Here is a 27,464-nt window from a genome sequence, read left to right as displayed (position 1 = left end):
AACCTTTATTTAGAATTGAAATTAGGAATCGATAAGAATCGGAATCGTTAAAATTCAAACTATACCAAACCCTAACAATGACGTTTAGTCATGTGATGCATATTGTACCCAAAGAGATGTTTATACTGCTATGAGCTGTTCACTGTCAGTGTTGATAAAGACAAATGTTACTTCATACAATCTTCAAATTGTATATCCTGCAAAGACGACAAAAGATTTACACTCAACTGCTGTCCTGCGTCAGAACATAAGGGTGATTGTGTTTTAGACCAGACATGGAGTGCGACCCGAACACAGATATTTTGCTAAGAAAATGATCAGAACAGAATAGCATGAGAACTTTACGTCTGGCCTCTCGCCATCATCTCAGTGAGATCTTATTATGTTTTTGGCCTACGCATTAAGATGATTTCAGTGTGGATAAGAAACTTTTGCAAAAAGCAAGTGTGGGTGGAAAGCATTTAACTATTCCTGGGTCTTTAAAGATAAATACATGTGCAATTTCTTATAGATATTCTAGGTGTTTTATTAAACAAGCAAATAGCTTTGTTTTGTACACAATCAAGGAACAGTAGAAATGACAGCCAGAGGTTCTGTTATAAAAATGTCTGTTCTGCTTTGCATTAGTCCTCATGTTCCCAGCGGTCGGGGATCGTCCGCTACTTCCTGAAACGGTCAAGAGTCGACTTCATTCCCAAGTCTCTCTTCTCCTTGGACTTCTCTTCCAGCTCTTTCTGTCTTTCCATTTTCTCTTGTACAGATTGTCGAATTATATCCTGCAGAATCACACGAGAGAGGAAGTGATGTGAGCAAAGAGCAAAAGAGAAACACTATACTGAGAGAGGATTTGTGGGTAAATTAGACCTTTAACTGTACAAATCCCTCAAGTCTATGATATTCTGGCCTGTTACGCTCTATATTTTTCACCTGTTGTCAACAAGCCAACATTTGAATCTGCTTGGTTAACGTTACCTCTCCTCCTTTCCTTGGGATTAATGATTTTAACAAACCTCAAACATGATCAGTATCAAACACCACTAATACAAACATTGTCAGGTGCTCTTGAGCTTGAACATGAAAGACGACAGACTGAGAGACAAAAAGAAAAAGTAAAAAGTAAATACCCTCTGATCCTCATGGGCGACTTTCCTCTTTCTTTTCTCCACAGAACCAGCCGAACTTCTTCCTTTCTTCTTTTTTATGGGCTTAAACTTCTCTTTTGCCAATGGATCATAGCCCTGAAATAAAGACAAGACAAAGTCTGAACTAATGACATCAAACCGTCTGGTTTCTCGTGAGCTCCGGTCCAGAGACACGAAACACAGAGCGGATCACGTGATCGAGTTAGACCAGGAAACATCTCAGACATCATTTGAGTTCTGCACAGAACGCTGTATTTAAAGTGATATGGAGGAGATTATGAGGAGAAACTGTAGAGATTATGAGGAGAAACTGCTGGTCAGCGGCTCTGGCCGAGCTGTGATATAAACTAAACACTATTGGTTATTTCTTTTGTGCATTTTAAATGGTTGAAGGGTAAAGTATTCTTTAAATTCACTCTAAATTTTATATTTATTTGGAATAAATAATTATTCACAGTATTTTGAAGTGCCCACGATAACAGTATCGTGCACGTTTCATTATTGCGATATATATGACCGAATACTGATACATGTCTAGTCTGAAGTGAGCGTAAACAAGCTGAAAACTGTCATTAATGTTAACTAAACCACAAAGAGAAAATCACTCACTGCTCTTGACTGAATAACTTTTCTAGCTTTAATAAGAATCAATTTATATTTCATTCATACTATGCAGTATTTTTTTTTTTACATTTGATTATTGCAGTATTTCTTAATACATGTTAAATAAATATGTATCTTTGTACTATTGTTTTTAATTTGCTTCATATTTTTACGAAGCCCCTAGAGGGACATGGTGAAAAAAAAAAAGAGATGAGAGGAAAAAATTCATATTTACAGGGTTTCTGCACTTTTCAGTAAGTCAAATTTAAGAGCTTTTTAAGACATTTTAAGACCATAAAGATTGAAATTTAAGACCTACACGACGCATTATCCAAGTTAGATAGTTACCTCAGGATCATTAGAGTATCTATCTATCTATCTATCTATCTATCTATCTATCTATCTATCTATCTATCTAGGATTATCTGATGTGTGTGTGTGAGAGAGGTAGACTTTTTTTTAATAGAAAATTTTACTTTTGCATATTATACTGTAAAAACACAATTATTGTTGATTTTAGTTGATCATAGTTGATCATAACTAGAGAGGAAATGATGAGATGATTAAAGTGACCAAAATTATCACGGTTATCACAGAATCCTGTTCAAAAAGTACTAATACTACAGAATGAAGTCAATTCAACAAGTTTTATGTCGAAAAACAGCAAATAACAAATTGATTAGCATCAATATGCACTTTTTGTTTACGTAAACATTAAAATACCATTAAAAATGATGGCCAGATTTTAAAAGAGTGTCTTGCAACATGTTATCTACTAACATGTACAGTACCAGTCAGAAGTTTGGAAACATTACTATTTTTAATGTTTTTGAAAGAAGTCTCTTATGCTCATCAAGCAAAAAAAAAACAGTAATATTATGAAATATTATTACAATTTAAAATAATTCTTTCTCGGTTCTCTTTTTTAATATACTTTAAAATGTAAATTTATTTTTGTGATGCAAAGCTGAATTTTCATCAGCAAGTACTCCAGTCTTTGGTGTCTTATGATCCTTCAGAAATCATTCTAATATGCTGATTTATGATCAATGTTGGAAACAGTTGTGCTGCTTAATATTTTTTTATAACCTGAGATACTTTTTTCAGGATTATTTGATGAATAAATAGTTAAAAAGAACTGTATTTATTTAGAATAGAAATCTTTTGTAACAATATACACTACCGTTCAAAAGTTTGGGAAAAATAACTTTTTTTTTTTAAAGAAATTAGTACTTTAATTCAACAAGAATGCGTTAAGTTGATAAACGGTGATGGTAACGATTTATATTTTTAGAAATGTTTTTATTTTGAATAAATGCTGTTTTTATGAATAAATGCTGTTAACGTTTTACTCATCAATGAATCCTGAAAAAAGTATTCCAAAAAAATATATTAAACAGCACAACTGTTTCCATCATTGATAATAACTGAGTATCAAATTATCATATTAGAATGATTTCTGAAGGATCATAAGACACCAAAGACTGGAGTACTTGCTGATGAAAATTCAGCTTTGCATCACAAAAATAAATTAAATTTTAAAATATATTTAAAAAAAACATTATTTTAAATAGTAATAATATTTCATAATATTACTGTTTTTTTTGTTTTTTTTTTACTGCAGGCTTGATGAGCATAAGAGACTTATTTCAAAAACATTAAAAATAGTAGTGTTTCCAAACTTTTGACTGGTACTGTACAAGTTCAAATAAAGTTGACAAAAAAGGTTTTATACAAAGATAAACCTACATTTGAACAAACTTGAGCACACAAAAGACGCGACATGTGAACGGCCTCTGGCGAGCTAGCTCAGATCAGGCCACGAGCGACTGGAGCACGCGAGCGGCGTGTTGGAGACCCCTGCTCTAGAGCTCCGCTTTGTAGGCTACGACTCGATACTTTTTTGCTACTTTGTAATAACTTTATGCGGCCAGCGTTTCTGGAAATGAACGAGGGTAAACACTTTTTTAGACCTGACTAAATGAAATTTAAGACCTAGGATGAAAATCTGGCCGTTTTTAAGACTTTTTAAGGCCTTAAATTTAAAGGTCAGAATTTTAGACTTTTTAAGACCCCGCGGAAACCCTATATTTAAATGTTCTTGCATTTTGAGTTTCTCGGGGGAACGCAAAAGCATAGACATAAAACATTTTTCCTCACGTCTCATTTCTTTCCCTACATGTCCCTCTAGTGGCTCCATATATATTTTATAACATAAATAAAAACAAATCGTGATACATCTCTTTATCGTGAAATTAGATGTTCTGATATTGTGAAAATATTGGTAAAATCACCCACTACTAATTGGATGTTCCAGCTTACTGCAATCTCGCCCATTAGTGACCCTGGATCACAAAACCGGTCACATGTCGCACGGGGATATTTGTGGCAATAGCCAACAATACATTGTACGGGTCAAAATTACCGATTTTTCATTTATGCCAAAAATCATTAGGATATTAAGTAAAGATCATGTTTCATGAAGATATTTAGTAAATTTCCTACCGTAAATATATAAAACATTTATTTTTGTGAGTGAATGCAGCACAATCGCCAACATAAATGCACAACTTTAAAGGAGATTTTCTCAATGTTTTGATTTTTGATATATCAATGGAAAGCTTATTTATTCAGCTTTCAGATGATGTATAAATCTCAATTTTAAAAATTTGACCCATGTGACTGGTTTTGTGGTCCAGGGTCACATATGTATTTGTGCTGGGTTACCAGTGCTGAACTTACCAAAGCCTCAACCCGTTCCTTGTGCCTCTGCTCAAAGCTGGCGTGGTCCACTTTACCCAGCTGTCCCGGGTCCAAGCCGATCAGCTCAGGCTGCACCTTCTCCAGCAGGGCCTTGACCTCCCACTCCTGTCTCTGCTTGAAGCTGCGGTACGGGTTTGTGTCCAGGGCATCAAAGTTCGGTTCTCCTGCACCTTGAGAGACATTCAAGAGCTTGCATTCTCCTTTTTTGAAGTGAAATGTGACCTGTACATTTTTTGTGACTTTCAGGCCTCGTTTACACCTGATATTAAAGGGGTGGTTGATTATGATTTCACTTTTCTAACTTTAGTTAGTGTGTAATGTTGCTGTTTGAGCATAAACAACATCTGCAAAGTTACAACGCTCAAAGTTCAAAGCAAAGGGAGATATTTGCTTTTAAAGAAATCGCTTTTAAAGGACTACAACAAACATTCCTCCCGGGTTAGTGACATCACCAACCCTAGAATTTACATAAACCCCGCCTCGCAAACAAGGGCTATATATGGCTCTGCTGAGAACGAGCTCTTGAAGCTCCGCCCTCTGTGCCGGGAGCAGCAACTCATTTGCATTTAAGGGATGATTGGATCACAAGTAGACGAGGGAAACATTCCCGTTTACACCTGGTGTTTTAATCCGTCTCTTCTGTCCACTTTCAAACACTTCTGTCCTGATCTCTTCTTTTTTATGGGCTTAAACTTCTCTTTTGCCAATGGATCAAAGTCTGAACTAATGACATTAAACCGTCTGGTTTCTCGTGAGCTCCGGTCCAGAGACACGAAACACAGAGCGGATCACGTGATCGAGTTAGACCAGGAAACATCTCAGACATCATTTGAGTTCTGCACAGAACGCTGTATTTAAAGTGATATTGAGGAGATTATGAGGAGAAACTGTAGAGATTATGAGGAAACTGCTGGTCAGCGGCTCTGGCCGAGCTGTGAGATAAACTAAACACTATTGGTTATTTCTTTTGTGCATTTTAAATGATTGAAGGGTAAAGTATTCTTTAAATTCACTCTAAATTTTTTATTTATTTGGAATAAATAATTATTCACAGTATTTTGAAGTGCCCACGATAACAGTATCGTGCACGTTTCATTATTGCGGTATATATTATCGAATACTGAAGGATTTCTAGTCTGAAGTGAGTGAAGTGACATCACCAACCCTAGAATTTACATAAACCCCGCCTCGCAACAAAGGGCTATATATGGCTCTGCTGAGAACGAGCTCTTGAAGCTCCGCCCTCTGTGCCGGGAGCAGCATCTCATTTGCATTTAAGGGACGATTGGATCACAAGTAGACGAGGGAAACACATTCCCGTTTACACCTGGTGTTTTAATCCGTCTCTTCTGTCCACTTTCAAACACTTCTGTCCTGATTTCTTCGAGGGGAGGGTCTATGGGTGAGGAAATGTTTGGGTTTTTCAGATCTTGTGATCTAATGGATGAAATAAGCTCTCGATATTTACATATGAACGTGACCGGAGACGGCGGAGAAACACACGGAGAACATCAGCTTCAGTTTCTGCTCTGACAGACGCGAGATCAGCCGAACGCTGTGAGTGTGTGTTAGAAATCAGGAATGATGAGAGAACATTGAGCTTCATACGTTTTTCATCTTCAAACCAAACTTGAGTCTTCAGTCGACAGAGTTTAAATCCCGTTTGACTATCGCTCTTCTCATAATGTTCCTGCATTAGACCAGTAGACGGAGAGAAGACAGTCTTTAGTGGCTGTTTGAACACATTCGATCACATGAGCGTTTACACTACGAAAGCAATCCGGTCGAATGTGTTTTCAACTAACTCTGGAAGTGGAGGACTCTGGACGAGCTCAAAGCGTTTTAGACCCGTTTACTCCTGTATTTAGAGTCGTCCACTCGTGATCCGATCGACCAAAACACATCTTAATACAGGTGTAAACAGGGCCCAAGTCATGAGTTCTGCAATATACTGAAATCTTAACACTAAAATAATTCTGTGAAACACTACATTATCTGACTTATCTCCCCAAAACTGCTGCTCATTCGCATTAATGTCATGTTGCTGTGTTTCTCTGGCAGTGCGAACAGGGCTTTACAATGCAGTGTAAGCGTCACTAGGTTTGGGAACAGAGCTCATGAAACAGCTGACTCTACATGCAGGTATGAAGGAGTGAACATGTCCTTTGAGTGAACTTTGATGTATTTGTGTCTTACCTGGTACAATCATGCTGGTGAAGCCCTGATCATGTCCGATTCCCAGAACATCCTCAAACGGGCAGTACGCAAGCCCACAAACCTGCCCTCGAAGGCGGTGAGCCATGTAGGGTTTGGATAAAGTGCTGCTTCCACAAGCGTTCTTATAGACCTGTGGATGCATACAGACAACTGTAAGACCAAGTTCACACTGTCAGTCCAGATTGTAATCTGATTTAAGGTATTGACTGTCCACACGGTGTATCGCAACGTTCAGATCTGATTTGTGTGCCCATGACACTCTTTAGTTGGTCTCAAAACATGTCTCCATATATTGTTGTCTGGTAGTTTGTCACTTTTGCAACAACACAACCTTGCATGTTTACATGCATGTTTCCTGTATAGGAACATCTGACATGTTTACGTTTTAAAAGAAACTTACATAAACCACACAAAATCCGGTTAGACTGAAATGTATTTCCAGAAATGCAACTTGAGTGGGATTTACTTATTTTATCAAGCGTTTGGCGTTTGATTAGGTCTGAGAACTGCGAGTGATTGGTTGTATGTTTTTCTTGGTGTCATGTTTTGATGTTATTTTATGTTTCTATGTATTTTAGAGTTATTAACTATTTATGGACAGCACTTTGGTCCATTCTAATGGTTTTGAAAGTGCTTTATAAATAAAAGGTGAGTTGAGTTGATTTCAAACCACATATGAAAGTAGCTCAAAACGAGTGCGGTCTGAACGAGGCTTAATAGCAGCATTATAATATTAATCCAATTCAAGTTCATTTGTATAGCGTATATGTATTTCACAATAGATATTGTTTCAAAGCAGCTTTATAGAGAAAGCTTGTTTCAATGTTACAATTGAGAAAGTATTCTAATATTACAATACTGAATTGTTGTGTAACATTCATAACTGCAAATGATGTGTATGCGCAGCTGTTTCTTTATCTCGTTCATATTATTTTCTATATATAACATATTGAAAAGAATTCAGTACTGTCTTATGTTACATGCTGTTTTGTCCTGTAAATCAGAAATAAAGGAATGTCTCCAGGGCTCAACAATAAATTGGTCATTCACTCGCTCAAGTAAAAAATTGCTTGTCTGGATTTTTTTCCCCCTTTTTCTTTTTTGGTGTAAATATAATTTATTCTGAAGCAATATTCACATTAGAGGCTGACATTTTTTCGGGAATCCCATGGGTCACGGGATTCCCGTGGGATTCCTGCAGGATGGGAGTCATCTTTGCTATTAATCACGGGATTTGGACGGTACAGGATAAATGGTTAACGGGAGCAGACGGGAGCGGGAATTAACCAATAGCAAAGATGACAAAAAAAGAAAAAAGTAAATGCACCATTTTGTAGTTTCCTTTTAATATGCCTACAATGTAACGCAATTAAAAAATAACTGAAAACTGATTATAATTTAACCAACAGTAATTCTGGATTGCGTCCACCAACAATTAAATAGGAAATAAGCGAATCAGAACACTGCGCGCCAAACCAGCATTATGTGCGCAAGCGTGAACCACTAGTGTTTCTGTCTCACTCTGGATCTGCCACTGCATCACATTTCTCTCTGCGTGGCGTGGAGTGTCCGTTTTTATGTCGGCTTTCATGTTAACTGGTTAGAGCTTGTGTTAGAGCACAATACCTGCGTGACACACACACTTCTCGAGCCGCGCCGAAACCGCGTGCTAGAAATAGAACCGCAACCGACGCCTATTTTTCACACGACACGCAAGAGTGTTGGAAGTTTTCAGACAAAATTGAAGGCGCAAATACATATTAATAAATTACATTTTGATGCTTGAAAGTCTCTCGGTTTTGACAAATGCATATATAATTGCAATTTAAAAAATAGGCCTAATTATCGATTTTCAAATATTGCCCCTGTCAATAGGCCTACAGAACGAAATATTCTGCCGACGTTGTCTTTGTTGTATCAGGCTATATATATTATGTTTAACATCCAAATGTAGATGGTCTGTCGGCGCACAGAGCCACGCAGTCGCAGACAGCACGTGAAGTTCGTGAACACCGAATTCCCTTTTCTGTCTTATCTATTTGTGTTTGAACAGACATGTGCACGAAAAAATAAGCCAGTGTCCGTCTCAACGAGTTTCCCCGTAAACGCAAGTCAAAATAAAACGGATGCGTGTCATTACCGGTATTAGATATGTGCATTCGTCTTAAAGGGACAGCACCCAATATACCTGCAGCTGTTTGTGTCCCCAAAGTTAATCAAACAACAAAAGAGAAAGAGAAAAATCATGTTTTGTCAAAAGATAAACTGTATTAATATTTAATACAGTTCATTTACCTGAAAAACATAAAGCACTGCTTTATTTCTCATGTATTTGTGTTTTATTGTATTTATATTTGTATTTTGTTTATTAGTTTCTATGCAGATGCACTAGGCCTACCCTACACAATTACCCCAATCATCCTAGAATTATTCATTCTTTACAAAAAGAGCTATTCAAATCATCAGGTGAAATTGTTTTCAGGAAGTAGCAGTAAAGCAAGAAGAAGTGCAAGATAGTTTTTCTAAATTTCATTTGACTCTATGTGCCTATAGGGGTGGGTTGGGGATGGTGGCAATGTAGTATCTGGATATTTGCCGCGGGACGAGGGCTTCGATTACCTCTCTCTTTTTTGACCATACATGTGTTTGCACCCCTGTATGTATTAACTAAACACTAATTGAAGAAAAAAATATATGGGAGCGGTACAGGAGCGGGAGTCAGTTTAAACAGGAGCGGGATGGGACTGGGAGTCAATTTACCAGGAGCGGGATGGGATGGGATTATTTTTTAAACTTTGGTCTGGGAGTGGGACGGGACAAGATTTCTTTCTATGGGAGTGGGACGGGACAGGAGTGAAAATCCACTCCCGTGTCATCCTCTAATTCACATCAGTGTTCAATCAGCTTTGACATTTAAATCCGCATGCTTGTGATATTTACCCCGAAGGCATTTTTTACCTTTAAAAAGGGCATTCCCTAATGATATTAAATATATGCTTCATCTTTCATCTTCATCTTTCATTTCAAATTCTTAAATTTGATCAATAAATGTAATTAGTATATTGAGAAGCTATATGGCTGTTACCAATCAAATGAAATAATTGACATTCAAAAATTACAACTGCGTTAAATAATGTTATAAAATTGTTTTAAATATTTTTTGAATATACAAATAAGAAATGTTGAGGAACAAATTATTGGATTTAAACATGAAACTAAACCACCAGCTAATCCGTCTTAATGAGTGAGTCATTGATTCAAACGGCTGATTCATTGAAGAACGAGGCAGTTTATGAGTGAGTCATTGAATCTTTCGCTCAACCGATTAGTTCAAAGCGCTGGATCATTCAGTAATGAAGTGAGATGCTGTGAGATGCGCTGTGGTTCTGCTGTGATCTTTGTTTGGATCTATTTTCGCTGCTGAAATATTACAAAAACACTCAATATTACATCTAAAATGTTATATTAACTTCTTGTTAATTGAACTTTTGTATGAAATCAGTGTCACTTTCAATCATGATGGTATTCAGGAAAACAGCGCTCTTGATCGTGTAATGTTGCTTAACTGTATCATATATTATAAATATAAAAACTCAATTTAGAATTTTTACCACAGTATGTTAACTGAGTTTTGTGTGTGAGCTGCGCTTATTTGTTTCCATTTGTCTGCGCGAGCCTCAACAGCGTCAGGACATTATTCAATCGCCACTTACACGACGGAATAAAATCAGAATCATTCTCGTGTTTTGGTGATTCCAGTTTTTTTTTGTGGATCTCTGAGCTGGTGTGAGTGAGTGGAGGCGGGGCTCATTTGCATATTCATAGAATTGCGTATACTACATGAGGCAAGGGTGTCGAGTTACATTCAAGATATTTTAAGGCATTAGGGTTTTTTCAAGGAAAAAACGTTTCAATATGTAATTTTGTTGATCAAAGATGAGTTTTAAGGGATAAAATTATTGACTATAGGGGGACTTTAACATTCAGTAATATTATCGATTCGACTGCAATAACACTAGAATAATATGGCATAATTGATGAAGTTTGCGACATCGGCACTGTTGTTGATCTGAATGAACATTGAACAGACTCAGTGAATAACACTTGTCTTCAGTAGAGTTGCTTATAGCTGAAATTAACTCGTTTCATTATTGTTGAAATGTACAGTTATTGAACTGAACTGAATCAACACTCGAACACTAGAAACACAATTGAGCTGAAGAATGACACTACTGTCTTTTTAGAGCTGCTTTACAGCAGAATTTGATTCTGTTATTTCCCTGTTTATTATTGTGAAGCTGCTTTGAATTATTAAGTATTGTATAAAGCGCTACATGAATAAAGATGACTTGACTTAAGAGTGATTTGTTTTGGTATAATTGCAACTGAATATGCGCTGGTCTGATTTCAGGGATAGGTTATTGTTAAGGGTTGGGTTAGGACCGTGGATGATGATCTTGTGTGTGTATCACTGTACATGTACACTACCTGTACAACATCTCCAGTAGCAGCGCTTAGCAGTCCTTTCTGGCTCAGAGACAGGCAAGAGGCTCCAGCTGGGAGGAAACAGGAGTGAAGGGGTTTAAACGCTCGGATGTCATACACCTTCAGCTTCCGGTCCAGACCTGACGTCACCATGTGCCTGCAATAAACAAATATGACATTTTATTGGTATAAACGAAGGGTCTTGTAAGGTATGGTCCAGTGCTGCAACAAGTAAATCAATAATAATCGATGCTATAATTAAAATTGACACTGAAAGTATCTGATAGTCACGTCACAGTGGTGAAGAACACATGGACAGAACGCATCTGAAAAATATTAGACACACAATGAGATGTTGCAGGAAAAGTTCATGAAACTTTTAAAGCTATGATTAGTGGGATTTTTTTTTCTGAAAAATTGGCATAACATTTCTAGAGTTTTCTATACCTTGTTTTCTATAACTTGCACTTTGAAACCTACTTCAAAAGTTTGTGTTCTCAGGCCACCAAAACTTCATATGGATTCAACACACCAAACCAAAACCGTTTTCGTGTAAATTAACAGCCAGAGCGCATTAAAAGTGTCGTGTTAGCGGCCCCTAAGTTGATAACCAATGATTTTTACAAACGGAAATGAATCAATTGAAATCTGACTTAAGCTGGACAACGACTTTCTTCTAGATCTGCTGTAAAGCCAAAACAATCTCTGCTACTTTCCTATTATCACTGTAAAGCTGCTTTGAAACAATCTATATAGTAAAAAGCACTAAATAAATAAAGGTGACTTGACTATACCCACAGACAGCACAAGAACTGGTGTATTGCCATTGCACAATTTGTTTTTCTTTTGTTTGTTTTTTTAAAGATGCAACAACCAGATGTGTATAATTTCTTGAATTAAATTCCCCCAGGATAAGGTGATCTGTATAAACCGTACTCTGTTGTTTGTCATACAGGTAAGTACGAGTAATGCATCATTCGAAACTGTTAAGGGTCTACTTTTATTAGAGTAAACTTACAATAACAACAAAACATTGTGCTTTTGTAAAATAAAGAAACCAAACCGGATGTGCTTTCTGCAGTCTCGGTCTCCGTGAACTGGAGCGCGAACATAAATGAACTTAATATATAAACAAATGAACCGAGACTAAGAGTCAACAAACAGATTAGTATAACTCCTCGAGTCAGGCGCTGAAGTGAACTCCCCCAGTATATAGTGAGACTCACATGCCGGTTTTGTCCACGGTTAAGGAACGCACAGCACCCCGATGGCACAGCATCTTCACAAGCGGCTCTCTCTGGTTGGGCGACCACAGACTCACGGTGCCGTTCGGGTGACCCAAGTGAACCACTGCATTATAGGGATTCTGCGCCATCACATCTAGACGCCCCAGTTTAGTGCCGATGGCTGCGACCTCTTTACCAACCGACACATCCAGATACTGCAGAAACCCCGTGGCACTCTGAAAGGTCAAAACATTATTATAGTGACATATGGAAAACCTGTAAGGAATACAGCTTGAAATACAAATGGGAAAGATCTCTTTTTCATACACAAGATTGTCTGAAACGCCTCCATCGGAGTCTTGCGTTTTCTTCCGGGAACGAACACGTCACAATATTCCTCATTTAAATAATTTAGGGATGCACCATATTGGTATCGGCCGATATATATGATCATTTATAATGTTATCATTATCGGACCGATAAGAAAATTTGTCCGATATATTAAAACCAATAAATACTGGATTATTTCCTCCAGCTGAGACACTTCAGATGCGCACTGAAATATGCTTGAAATATGATTAGAATCACTTCAAAAAAGGAAAATACAGTTCAGTGCAACATGAGCAACGTCTGTCATATCGGCTACATAAAATTATAATGAGAATGTTATAATTGTGTGTTTGGGACATGACTTTTAATGGCGAGACTTTGTTTTTGTAATCAGACTCTCAAAATGTATATACAAATTTGGATTTAGATTTATCGGCCAATTTATCGGTTATCGGCTTTCAAATATAAAGAATTATCGGTATAAGAAAATTTTCATATCGGTGCATTCCTGAAATAATTCATACGCAGAATAAAGGGGCGGGGCCTGGTTGAGTGAGTTAGTGTGTTAAACTGGCGGTTATGGTAAAGGACGGGACATTTCCCAAACACACTCGAAGCGCTCGACCAATCACAACACACCGCTCCAGCCGACCAATCAGAGCACAGTGTGCTTTTCAGAAGGAGGGGCTTCATAGAGACAGGAACTAAACAGAGCGTTACTGACAGACTGGTGCTGCGTTCCAGTCCAAAACTGTCATGCCCTTCACTCGCAAACTTCCCTCCGTCTCGTTCACTCGGATGTACGTCATTGCGAGTGCCCACTACTGGCGGAAACTGCAATGGGCTGAACTGGAACGTCCTAAGCCCTTGATCACTTGGAATCAGCTGTGGAGTTGATTTATTATTTACAATTTTTTTTTTCCTTTAAGAATTTGTTTAATGCAGCATCCAAATGTTTATGTGTGTTTGGGTTGTTTTAAACAAAAAATATATATAATTAATATATCATAGAGTTGTCTGTTGTGGTGGTGATTAGATGAGATATGTGGTGACGTCACAATCGTACTGCATTGTGGGACATATAGGTGCCTGAAGTGTACATTTGAAGCAGACTCGCTCCCTCGGTCAAAATCGAGGGAACGAGGGTCTGTCCATATAAACTTCCCTCGTCCACTTCACGAAGTGGAACGCACTTCAAAATGGCGGCAGGGATTCCCCCAAGGGGAAGTGCTTAGGGAAGTTCGCAAGTGCGTGTCTAAAAGTGGACTGGAACGCAGCATGGGAAGAGAGGAGCCGCAACAATGGAGAATATGAGGAAATAATGAATCTGTTCTAGTAGAGCCCAGAAACATATTCAAGACTTTGTAAAAGGGCATAATAGGTCCTCTTTAAAGATCAGGGTGCAATATGAGACAGCAACGACTGGACTGTTGTAATGCACTACTAGGTGGTCGTCCTGCATCTTCAATAAACACACTACATTTAGTCCAAAAAAGCTGCTAGAATTCTTACCAGGTCAAGGAAATATGATCATATCACCCTAATTTTATATTGGACTCATCCATATGGATTATAAATATTTCTGCTCACTTGTAAGGCCCTAAACAGACTAGCTTATTTGTATTTAACCAATCTTCTGTCATGCTCTTCAAGGACACAAAACTCTGGACTTTTCATCGTACCGAGGATATCGAAGTCTACTTGAAGAGGACGAGCTTTCTCACATTCGGCTCCTAATCTCTGGAATAGCCTGCATTGACTCTGTTGTACATTGACAATTGAACAACTTTATCATTACTTGTAAAAGAACAGTGCACAGTCACTCCTATTTGGAAGGTTAACAAAGCGTTAAAAAAGTTAAAAGTTTGTCCAAAAGCATTTGTTGACGCACCGCAGTGGCGAGTAGGAAGTGGTAGGGCAGAAACTGCATTTTCAAGACGTCGTTGAACTTCTTCACGCAGTGGAGCTCCACACCTTTAGAGTCATAGATGTAGAGCCATTTCTTCTGTGCCACAGCAAACATGGCCTCCGTATGAAGCCACCTGGAGGAGCACAGAGAGTGAGCTTTAAATGAGACCAGACTGAGACATTACTCATTACTGAAGCACAGGGGTACAGTGATAAAAACCCTAAATAAACTGAATCTGGACTGACTTAATTTCAAATGTGTCAGTCCAATACAAAGAACTTCCTCCAGGATTTCTACAAACTCAGCCTGTTCTGCCTCAAGAGACGCCCAGAAAAAAGCTTGAATGCAATCAGGGTTTTTGTTATGCTGCTTTGCTTTGGCTGAGGAGGCGGATCAGATGGGGTGGGTGAATGAAGCAATAATGTCTAAAATCTGGGATGCACAAAAAAAAGCATTAAAAAAAAAGGGATGCACGATATCAGACGATGTGTGTTCATTTTTAATGATAACGCTCTCGGCCAGATAAGGAAATCTGGCCGATATATTGAAGCCGATAGGCTAAATAATGTATTATTTCCTCCAGCTGAGACACTTCAGATGTGCACTGTTCAACATGACGGTTTTGAATTGCTTATATTATAACTGGAATCACTGCAAAAAAAGAAAATACAGTAAAAAAAAAAAAGAAGTCATGAAGATTGTCCTGATTAAGACCGCAAAATGACAAATTGGGAAAATGTTATTCTTGTTTCTGAAGATTCAGCATTGCTGGAAAGTGGTATAACCATGACACAAAAATATTTAAACTGGTAGAAATATCTTCAGCAATATATATATATTATAATTTTAAGTTTTATCACCCGGCCTACTACCACGTCCCGAAGACTGCAAGCTGCCGCCAGGCTGATATGTTCAAGTATATTTATAGATGGAAAGAGACAATTAACTCAAGCTGCCGCACCCAAAAACTCCCTCTGATTTTCCAGAGATTACAGAAATGAGGCTCACAAGCAGAAATCAGCTGGACTCAAACCTGGCACTGCTCTTCATGTGCCGAAGACAAGAGTTTGGCAGAGGTTGCTTGCTTAGTGCTAAAAAAAATGTTTTAGCCAGCCAAGCAAAAGAAAATCTAAAAATATATTATTTTCAAAGCAAAGCTTAAAATTAAGAGATGCGTCTTCATGAATGTGCACTTACTTGACGTCATTCACCGTTTCCATGACATTCATCTCACACATCAGGTCTTTGGACTGCCAGTCGATACAGGCCACATGACCTTTCCTTCCACCCAATAGCAGATGCCTGTGGCAGACAGATATAGTTGGTATGGATATACATATACATATACTTAAATTTGTGCAATTTAAATAAACCTCTTCTATAATGAACACGATTTAAATTTCTGGATTAAAATGTTCATGGTATATTGAAGTAAATGTCCTGAGATCATAAAGAAAAAGAGCAATTTTTTTCTTCTCAAAAATCTGATTAAATGTTTACTTTAATTAATAAGATTAATTATGGTGGTTAAATAGTAAAATCTCAAGAAAACTGATATTCAAGGGGGAAAAAACAGGGTTGTCTGGAAAAAAAGACAATTAATGGCAGACTTTTGTCAGTTAATGTGTTTAACCTATTTATAGATTCACACAGAAATGTAATTAGTAGGTTCCAAAATGTACGTGTAAATGTGAGTGAGACGAGAAATCTACTTCTGTTCACACTTTATATGATTACGAGTTTAATCAAACAATCTCCCAACGAAACTGTCTGAATATTATTAGACAAGGTACAGTGATATAAACAATGTACATTAAGAAGGAATAAAAACAGGTACAATAATTTAAATACTGAGGTGTCAAACTCATCCTTTAAGACATTTTTTTCCAATTTCATGCATATAAAAATACAAATTTGTTCATGTTTTATGATAGAAATGTTTAATGATCGACAGTGATATCCAGTGATGTAAACTACTCAACTGTTTATATCAAATTTTGCATTTGAATTGAAAATGGCACGATTTACATGATTCATGTAATTCATAACTGAAGTGACAAGACAAGAAACGTTGTGCGTTTTTTTTTACATATTAGACAAACAAATAAGAGTAAATGACTTCTTTTAGATAATCCATCTGGGTTTTTAATTTTATAAACGCATAAAGAGTGTTTTTTCCCAACATTTATTAATAAACAAGTTTTAACTCGGCATGTTTGAAACATATATTTCTAAAGGTTTCTCCCTTTCATCATATCAGACATTCTTAGTTGTTACTGAGCCTTTTAACACAAGTACATGTAGTGATCCATCAGTTCTGAACTCTTAAACCTCTAGCACATACCGTCCATTCCTGCTGTAGTCAAGCCTATATGGGCCGAACTGGGAGAGATGCAGGTTGAAGTACTGTGGGGAGAGAACAAGAAACACCAAGTAGAACATATCAAATGTGTAGCTGCTAAAAACCTGTAGGTCTGTAAAATCGGTTTAATATTTTACACCACTATTTAAACATGCTTGTTCACTTTCTATCATATTTAACAAATGTATAGCAGCAAAGATTTGTTTCTAGATTTCTAAAGAAGTAAATCCATTTGCTTTGATTCATTTCTCTAGATCTTTCGCAACACTGCTGCATGTGGCTCGATGATCTGAATTAAATATGGTCCAAAAATATGCACAACAACCAATAGATTCCTCACTGGAACATCCAAGCAGAAAAGAGCATTCATGTTCAAGCTTTTATCTGTGAATCCGGGGACGAGGCCGCAGGGACTGATCTGACACACTTATGAACGGCTTTAGTCTGAGGACACAAACAGAAGAGTAACAGACTCTTCTTTCAAAACACCTTATTGCAAACTTTGACCAGTGATGCTAATGCTAATATTAATCTCAAAGCAAACGCAAAATCCTCCATCTGTGAAATTCATTACCACCTTTTAAACATTAAACATGTTAACTTTAGTGTGAAATTACCAGATTGACTTTTCTGGTAAACACACTTTATTATGCTGTTCACACAAGCATTGACATTCAGTCCTTTTACCATTAAGCGACCATTTACACATCAGCACCAGAATACCGCTAAACCTCGGTAATGACCTTTAAATGCCTCACTGTTGTCTTCGTTTCAGACGCTTTCTGTCCAATTTGACCGTTTTTTTTGCTTCTGAGTGACAGGCGTAAAGGGTCTGATCACACAGAATGCACTTTTGCTCTTAAAAACACAAGATGTCACACAATAATATCCAACAGCAGAGCCGCAGTGATGATGAATCTCGGCTAACGTCCATCAAGCGCAAGTTTACGTATAATAGAAAAACTATTCAAAGCTAGGGCTGAGACGAAATCTCCCGATTTGACACTATGTCTTTACAGGCCTCCCAAAATAATCTAGCAGACAGCTGCAGCTGATCCAGAATGCTGCTGCCAGGGACCAGGAGGATGGATCACATCACTCCAGTTTTGAGGTCTTTACACTGGCTTCCTGTGCCACAAAGAATTGATTTTAAAGTACTTCTGCTGGTTTACAAATCACTAAACGGCTTAGGACCGAGATACATTTCGGATCTGCTTGTAAGCTATGAGCAACCCAGACCTCTCAGCTCATCTGGGTTAGGTCTGCTTGCTGTCCCCAGAATCAGAACCAAAAAGAGGGAAGCAGCATTCAGTTTTTATGCTCCACATATCTGGAACAAACTCCCAGATAGCTGTAAGTCCGCAACAACTCTCAGTTCTTTTAAATCACGACTGAAGACCTATCTTTTTAACGTTGCTTATTCTTAATTAATTCACCGTACTGTAACTTTTATTCCTGTATTTAATCTGTTTTTAAACTGCATTCCAATGTTTTTTATTTTTTATCAGATTTTATCAGATGCAAGATTCGATCTGTGAACGCCTCACATTACCAGAAAAACTGCGCCGAACATCGGAACCGATCGAGGTCATCAACAAGATTTTTTTCTCCGATTCTCGGGAGGGGAAAATCGGGGATAAATCGGCCTAAAACTCCTGTAGTGTGAGCCAGGCATAACACATAGCATCATACTGGTAATGTTACAACTTTTCATACTGGAAAATCTGGTATTTTAGAAAAAGTCTGGTTCAGTAACAATCTCTAAACGGTATTTTACCAGTAAAGACTGTACGTGTGAAGGGGGCCGTCAACAAACTCTACTGTTTATTATTGGTCTCGCTGCAGTTTCTAGTGTTCAAACGTGCTAAAATAGTTCACCTTTGATCCAGAAGTGATGTCAACAGCATCTGCGATGTCATCTTGAGAGATTGTACTTGTGTCTTCACCCTCGTCTCCTTCCAGGAAGCTGAAGACAAGCAGACAGACATGAGCTCTATGTGTGTACATTTATGAATATATGAAGAATACAAACACACAAACAGTAGTTTAACCAAATGTCCAAGCTAATCTTTTCTATCCAAGAGCAGCCACTGCCATTTGTAAACTTGAATGTTTGAGGCTTCTGGGGGAAATAACAGAAAGCAGGGTCAACTTGCCGTCACATAAATCCCAAACTCTCGGTTGATTAAGCCAAATCTTTCTTACGCATGGTTATTGGTTCCAGCATGTCATAATACAGTATTGTTGTTTAATGGCGATTTACATTGTGCATATCGCCACCTACTGGCCAATAATCTTAAAGTCTCCCTGTAGTCAATAATTATATCCCTTAAAACAGCTTGAATGTAACTCGACACCCTTGCCTCATTAGTATACATGGTTCTATGAATATGCAAATTAGCCCCGCCTCCACTCTACATGACTTTACACATGGTTTGTCTTAAAGCATATTAAAAACACCACATAGACACATAAACAACATTAAAAGCTGGATTTTCACCACAGGGGGACTTTAAAAAGTTTAAAATGTTTAAAAGATTATATAATTAGTTTGATGCTAAATATATAAATTAAAGTAGAGCTGCACGATTCTGGATAAATTGAGATTTACGATTTCTTTGATTCAAACACAGATCACGATTCTGAACAGACAACCAAACAAAATAACACGTAATGTACTAAAAGTATTTTAAAAATCGGTTTGAATGAATGATTCAATGACTCACTCATAAATACTTATACTGGATGAATCCGCATTTCTGAACGAATTTCTTGAATGATTCAATGACAAATACATTTTTAGTCACTTGTCGCCACCTACTGGTGTAGTGATGTAATCGACACAATCGTAATCTGACGCGCTAAGTTTCTTTCAAAAGGTGATTTGCTCTATTTTGATTGTGTTTATATCCAAACTATAAACTTTTATCCCAGTACGTCCGTGCTAATTTGAATACTTGTAATGGAAATAACGATACTGTGTGTGTGGTTGAAAGGACTGTATTTTTAATAGACACGGCTAAATCGTGGTCATTTAGGTGTCATCATGTGGGTGTTTGTCATAGTGTCATTCTTCTTTTCATCTGGCACAATATGTGAACTACATTACCCAGAATCCTCTGGAAGTAGGAGGTCGTATCGTGCGGCCTGTTTCTGAGCGAGTTCAGACACGGACTCCGAGAACACAATGGCCTCTTTCAGCTTTCTCCCGGCTCCTGCGGGCTGACATCACAGACAGAAAGAGCGTGAACACCCAAAACACAGTCCTTATTAGGGATGCACCGATATGAAACCGATACCGATAACTCTTTACATTTAAAAGCCGATAACCGATATATTGGACGATACACTTAAATCCAAATTTTGGATTACAAAAACAAAAGTCTCATCATTAAAAGCCATGTCCCAAGCACACAATTATAATGTTCTTATTATAATTTTATGCAGCTGATATGACAGACTTGCGCTGCACATGTTGCACTGAACTGTATTTTCCTTTTTTGAAGTGATTTCAATCATATTTCAAGCAATTCAAAACCATTATGTTGAACAGTGCGCATCTGAAGTGTCTCAGCTGGAGGAAATAATACTTTATTTATCAGCTTTAATATATCGGCCAAATTTTCTTATCAGGCCGATAACAATAACATTGAAAATGAACACATCGTTTGTGTGGCCGATATGATATCTCATACATCCCTAGTCCTTATGTAAAGATTCAGATAATGTGTCAAGGGTTATTGGGGTGAATCTCACAAAATCTGCCAAGAACATCGGCTGGTCGTGTCGTTCTGTATTTAAGTTTAAGGCGAGACACGGCAGGCAAAAACATCGTCTTCTTTTAGACTTGTGGTGAAAAAAAGTCCGAAATACACATTTAGGTCTTTATTTTACTCCACTTTGACTGTTTGCGTCTGTAGATTTCTCATAAATTCAACAAAAGTTGGCGTTCTTAATCAACACGCTGCTCCGCGATCGCTGTCGGCTCCCTGTCATCACACACACCGCTGGAAAGCTCTCTCTCTCCTGTACAATGCTGTCGGATCCAAATATGGTCATTTCCTTTTTATCAGCAACCAATCGTGAAAGTAAAAGGGCTGAATGCGCAATCTCATTGGCTGATGATAAATCTTTAAAGCCCGTTTTCTCAAAATGACCTTTCTCTCATTCTCCAAGTCTGAAATCTCCACTTCAGCAGCACCGATATACACCAAACTCTCCAGTCTTGTACCTAGTTATATTATGAAGACATTTACAGAGGGATTTGTAAATATATTATTCCTAGCCTGATTTATATAACATTTTATTCCAAAAAACATGGCGAAAATCATTTTTTTAAGGCTATTGACAGTATATTCTGATTTACAGGATAACAGAAGTAGATATCCACAAATCCCTCTGTAATTTTTTTCCCATCTAATATGTGAACACAATGAAAAAATAATTTTTAACCTGGCTTTATCCAATACTCAAGATTTCGTTTTTTTTTTTAATATATGCAAATTAGCGCATATTTAATTAGATATTGCCTAATTTGCCTATTTAAACATTAAATTACAGAAAACTTGTAATACATTTTTTTCTCATCTTAAAGGAGAACTCCGGTCAATTTTAACATTGAGCTCATTTTTTTGTACATTTGGAGGGCTGTCAGTACAGAGAACAACGACAAAAATCGGTGTTGCCTACACCGTGTTATCCTCTTTTTTAAATTTGCACCCTGTTGACTTCAATGGGGCAAGTTTTAAACCTCCTTTTAGCCTCTTAACATCCTTGATGTGTCATTACAAGTGCACAGGTCATGTGAGTGATTCCTTCTGAGTGAACGCGGGTGAATCTGACTGCAGTAGATGTGAAAGAAATATATAAAAAATGATGTTAATTCAGCCAGCGCACATACCTGTATTTACATCCTGTTTTCGGTCGAAGTCCACAGTAGTCGATTGTCGAGTTCACACGCATAGGTTTAGTACCTATGATCACGCGCGTGAACTCGACAATCGACTACTGTGGACTTCGAATGAATGCTGGCTGAATAAACATAATTTTTATTCATATCTTTCACATCTACTGCAGTCAGATTCACCTGCGTTCACTCAGAAGGAATCACTCACATGACCTGTGCACTTGTAATGACACATCAAGGATGTTAAGAGGCTAAAAGCAGGTTTAAACATTGCCCCATTGAAGTCAACAGGGTGCAAATTTAAAAAAGAGGATAACACGGTGTAGGCAACACCGATTTTTGTCGTTGTTCTCTGTACTGACAGCACTCCAAATGTACAAAAAAAATTAGCTCAATGTTAAAATTGACCGGAGTTCTCCTTTAATGTAGGTAATCAACTGGGAAAGGTTCATGGTGATACCTGCTAGTTACAAATGTTACCCTATTCACCTGTAGTGTCTCGCCTTAAGACTGCGATCCTAAACAGCGAATCTAATCCCCACACAAGCAATGACGTATGCAGGTTTGGTGAATGAAACGCTGACGTGACGGAACAAACTGAAAGACTAGAAACTGTATAATTTACTGTGAAAATCAGTATAAGGACATTCCCAGAAGTCCATGCGTGATCTCACGTGATTTTACTGACTTTTACATCTGTGTCATCAGTAATGTCCATTAGGGTGTGCAGATGGTTATCAGTATATTTTGAGGTAAATATCTTATTCCTGTGGTATTGAAATTGGTATTGAAATGTATGAAAGTTCACTGAAAATATTATTTACAGCAACAACAAAAAAACCTCAATTCTCATAAAGTGATATAAGATTTTGATCATAATTCCCACCCCTAACAGCAACTTGCATCCATTTCTATATGCCGAATAGACTCAAAACAAGTGTTAAAATTAGTGGTCGACCGATATATCGCCAAGGCCGATGAGATCACACAGAGCTCACTCACATTCTCCGTCTTCATTAGTTTACGATCTCTGTCAGTCATATCTAATGCTTTGTTAGACAGAACTGGTAAACAAAGAAAGGAAATGGTATGCGAAAAAGTAAAGTGTTGCTTTTATATTATTTGTAACAGAAAAGGCAAACAATCAGGCTAAAATACTTTCTCATTTACTGTCAACATTCAGCAAATGCGCGTCTACATCATTTAAACAAATCTCTGAATATCTAATAAACATTTCATTTCACAAACCTTGCAGATTTAATGGAGTCCAGCTGTGATATTGTGTGAAGTGTGCATTTGTAGCCTGATAAACGTGTGACTGCGAGTGACGGTCGGCCCGTGTGAAGTGAGTGAATGCGAACACAAGATCAGCTTCAGGAGACGCCATCGAAAAACTTTAAATCCTTCATTTTAAAATATGCTGTGCCATATCCAGTTGGCCACTGTGTCATACTCATATCGGTTTCACTGTGTGCTGTATGAAATATTAGCGTTACCTTGTCTTTATTTGAACAAATATGATTACCAGTGCGCACGATATTACCAGATTACTGAGTGCCCTGTTACATGTTTACTTCCTTTTTATTCACATACTCATATATTTTTAAACAATTACTTTATTAGTGAAAAATACTGTAATAGGATTACAGATTCAAGAAGTTGCCATCTAAAGTATAAGCATGTTTATTTTAAAGATTTGTTTTCTAATTTATTTAAAATTTATAAAATATTGATTAAAATAAATAAAGTATATAATAAAAATATCAGCATCGGCCATCAAAAAACCAATATCGGTCGACCACTAGTTAAAATATACAGGAACGCATTTGGACAATGTCACAAGTATAAATCGGGACTCACCGCTTTGTGTTTCTCTCCTCTCTGAAACTTCTGGAGCCGTTCTGTTGGTATCGGAGCCTGACCGGGAAAAGGGTCCTCTTTCTAAATACACAATATGATCCGATGAGAAGGGCTGCTGAAATATTGACTTCTTGACTGTTCATATTAGGACACAATTGAAGCAAAAACTTCTAGGTGGAGTTAAAACAAAGGGTGTGATTAAGTTAGGACGTTGGTGATTGTTAATTAAATCACTTAATAACCACGATAATGGTGCAAAATAAGCAAATTTCATGCTTAAAGCAGTTGTTCTCAAATGTTTTGACATGATATCGATGTCAGAATTGTGGCCAGTGAGAATGCTGAGTGGCCAGTAACTTTGGAAAACCACTAGTCACAGCGTCTGCTGAACAAAACAGCTCATGTCAAGCCGTGAGAAGAGGCGTTGATCTGATTAGCATACTAGCAACATTCATACATAGCATACTAGTAAAGTAAAGTCACTGAATGGAAAGACAAACTCTTACCACTGGTTGGTCACTTTCACCTTTCTTCCTTTTTAATGACCTTTCTTTTACTGTTGCTTCACTCTGGTTCTGCACATCTTTACTCGGTTCTTCCTCGGGTTTCTTCTGGTCTGCGTTTTTTGTTTCCTCCCAATAGCGTTTCGAAAGCTGAGCGAGGAAAAGACAAACACATTCAGAAATGTTTTCTTTATTTTACGTTTATAATCAGGAACAAATGTCTTCCATGGGAAATAAATGCAGATGACCATGACAACAATTGTCCCTGAATGGTAAACAATATTCACGTTGGTGGGTTAATAAATAAGACTGTCCATGATAACATTTGGCAACCTTTTATTTTTCAGTGTCCTTGTTACACATTACATGTAATATCGATAAATTATGCATAATAATTACATGCAACTTAACCAAACCCTATTGTAAGTAAGTTAATTATTATTACACACTGTAACCGGACACCTTAAAATAAAGGGTAAACCAAAAAATCTAGAAGGTCTTAGAAATACAGAAAGTAATGAGTGTCTGCAAATGTTTTGGTGGCTTTTGTTTCAGTGGATTAACGGTTTCCAAATATTAATAAGCAGTGACAATATTTTAAGATTTTCTTTTTCTGGGAAATAATGCTGTGTTTACTTCAAACTTCTTAAGATTATGTTTTCAAGAACTCAATACGGATTTTTTCTTAATGAATATTAATTCAAAACATGCTCATTACAGAAGAGGTGTATTGAAATATGTAAATAATATAGTATAGATAATATGATACTTATGTTTTCAAGAACATCATTACTCAATTAGGATTTTTTTTTCTGAATGAATATTAATTCAAAACATGCTCATTACAGAAGAGATGTATTAAAATAATAGGTAATATGCTATTTATTCAGTACTATGGTATATCAGAGTACCTTGATATTACCACACATTATACCAATCAACCACACTATACACTTTTCAAACGATAGATTTACTCTTACATTCTATCAAAAAGCTCAAGAAGAAATTACGAGTATAATATTATAAAGCCGTGAAAATCAAGAAGCGACGTATTTTTGCCATGATGACAACATCTTACTTTTACTTTGACTATCCGATATAAAAAAAATAAATGTAGACTATGTCTATAGACTTCTCACATCTTAGTGAAAAGCGAGAGCTGTTGTAGCCAGAGTAGAGATTGATCATGTTTACCTTTTGCTTGCTCTTTTTCTCCACGTGTGTGCTGGACGAATCCTCCGGCGTTGGCGCCGCCATGTTTGTTTTAGGACTACAGGAGCAAAACTCTTCTTCTAGCGTCTATTGGCGATCGTCAAACAACCTAGAGGTGAATTACCGTCCCCTGCCGAACTGGAGGTGTTGCTGCTGCTGCTTCTTGTCTTGTAACCCAGGGGCCGGTTTCACGAAGATAGACTTTGACTATGGCTTAGATATAGTAGATAGTAAGACTTAAGATAGACATCAAAATCAGACCGTTGCACAATAAAGCACTGAAGACTCTGACTATCTTAAGTAGGACTACACCGCAATGCATTCTGGGTAAATTAAGACACTTTTCAAAACAAAAAACATGGCGGATCGAGTAAGCGCATTCAACCACTCAGTGCAGTTTACCCCAGCGGGAAATATGTGTTTGTTGGAGGAGTATTACAGTTACAAGGACATTTTACTTGGGAAATTTAGCGGAGAATGAAGTATCAAGAAGAAATGTTTAAATTATGAGCCATTTTCCCTTTGCTTTTGGCTGTTTGTGATGTAACTGATTGTTACTGCTGGTTGCCAAGGTAACATAGAGTCTTAGACCTTTATTAGTCAGCCTTTATTTTTGTGAAACAGTCTTAACTTGCATTAGACTAGTCTATGAGCACATTTTAGACTTGTCTAACACTATAGACCGGTCTAAAATAGCTTTGTGAAACCGGCCCATCATGTCTTCTATTATGGAAGCATATGGGTAGCAATATTCAATCAGAAATGCAATATGCAAAATGACAATGCATTTCTGTATTTAAATGTACATTTTCCATAAAGGAATTAAATAAGTTCTAAAGGGGAATTAAGGGAATTTACATAAGCGAGCGCTTATAATAAACAGAACGATACTATCCGCTGGTGTGGAAACGAATACAGTAATATCTTTATCTTTATAGTAGTGTGAACTGATCTTTAAGGCCCACTGAAGTGCCTTTAAACGCACAGCATTATTCAGTGTGTTGACGTTAATTTCCACTGAAACAGGAAGACAGGGCGGGGCATGTCGAACAGCTCCTCCCCTTTTTTTTTAGAAATAACCAATAGCGTTTCGTTTTATATCACAGCTCAGCCAGAGCCGTTGATCAGCAGTTTCCTCATAATCTCCTCCATATCGCTTTAAAATACAGCATTCTGTCCACCATCTTCTAAAGGCAAATTGTGTCATTGTTTAGGAGCACACTAGCTTATAGATAACAGCAAGGCTAACATATTCATACTAAAAGCCCCCCCAAAAATTCTTTCATGGGGACTTTAAAACTAAAGCGTCGCAGGCCCTGTCCCAAATGCACACTTCACATGCACTTTCGGTCTTGTGGACTTACAATGGCTGATGTGTGCGCGTGTCTGTGAAGTCCATGGGGGTAGGGTGTACCATGTAGGGTGTCCCATTTGTCATTTCAGGTTTTTAGAAGGATGCCCACGAGCGTCCCATTTCGATATGTGCCCTTGATGCGCACTTTTGCGTTACGTCACGAAAGCGCAGACTCGTAGGAAGACCGTGAGTGCTTAGGGTGCCATTTGGGACAGGGCCAATATCAAATATTGGTGGGGTCAATTTGGCCATTTCTAGTGATGTCTATGATGGTTACGGCCCTGTGCTGAGGAGATCTTTGTAAGGCTGATTTCACACGGCACTCTCTCATACAGCAATCTCTGAATGGTTGCAACTTGCAGGCTCATATCATTCTCTTTCAAATGCTGTGCAATATAAGAGCGCACGCTGTACAGTCGTTTCTGGACTGCAATATGTGCATGTTTCATGTTTCCCTATTTTGAGTAATGTGTTTGATCTGTTGTGATTTGAGGTTTGGGCGATCTCCTGAGTTGCAGCCGGCCTGCCTTGTTCCCACTACGCCTGGCCCTGGAGATTTATATTTGTCATGTTGGGAAATTCCAGAGAGCGA

At 37.6% G+C, this 27,464-nt stretch overlaps 1 protein-coding gene across 1 annotated transcript; it reads right to left on the bottom strand.

Annotated features, from left to right (window-relative positions):
- Positions 1–25,787, bottom strand: wdr46 (WD repeat domain 46). Its single transcript, XM_084389836.1, has 14 exons — positions 25,501–25,787; positions 24,310–24,456; positions 23,804–23,884; positions 20,147–20,259; positions 18,916–19,003; positions 17,020–17,081; positions 15,873–15,977; positions 14,658–14,808; positions 12,437–12,672; positions 11,214–11,367; positions 6,705–6,855; positions 4,488–4,678; positions 1,125–1,238; positions 1–776 (listed from the first exon to the last, which is right to left on the bottom strand). Exons 1-14 carry the CDS (start codon positions 25,561–25,563, stop codon positions 660–662), a joined length of 1,773 nt encoding a protein of 590 aa, XP_084245962.1. The 5' UTR covers positions 25,564–25,787; the 3' UTR covers positions 1–659.
- Positions 25,788–27,464: the final 1,677 nt, after the last annotated feature.

Source organism: Rutilus rutilus (genome assembly GCF_951802725.1).
Source record: "Rutilus rutilus genome assembly, chromosome: 19".
Lineage (NCBI taxonomy): Eukaryota > Metazoa > Chordata > Actinopteri > Cypriniformes > Leuciscidae > Rutilus > Rutilus rutilus.
Note: the sequence above shows the minus strand (reverse complement) of the source record. Positions and strands in the feature narration are given on the sequence as shown.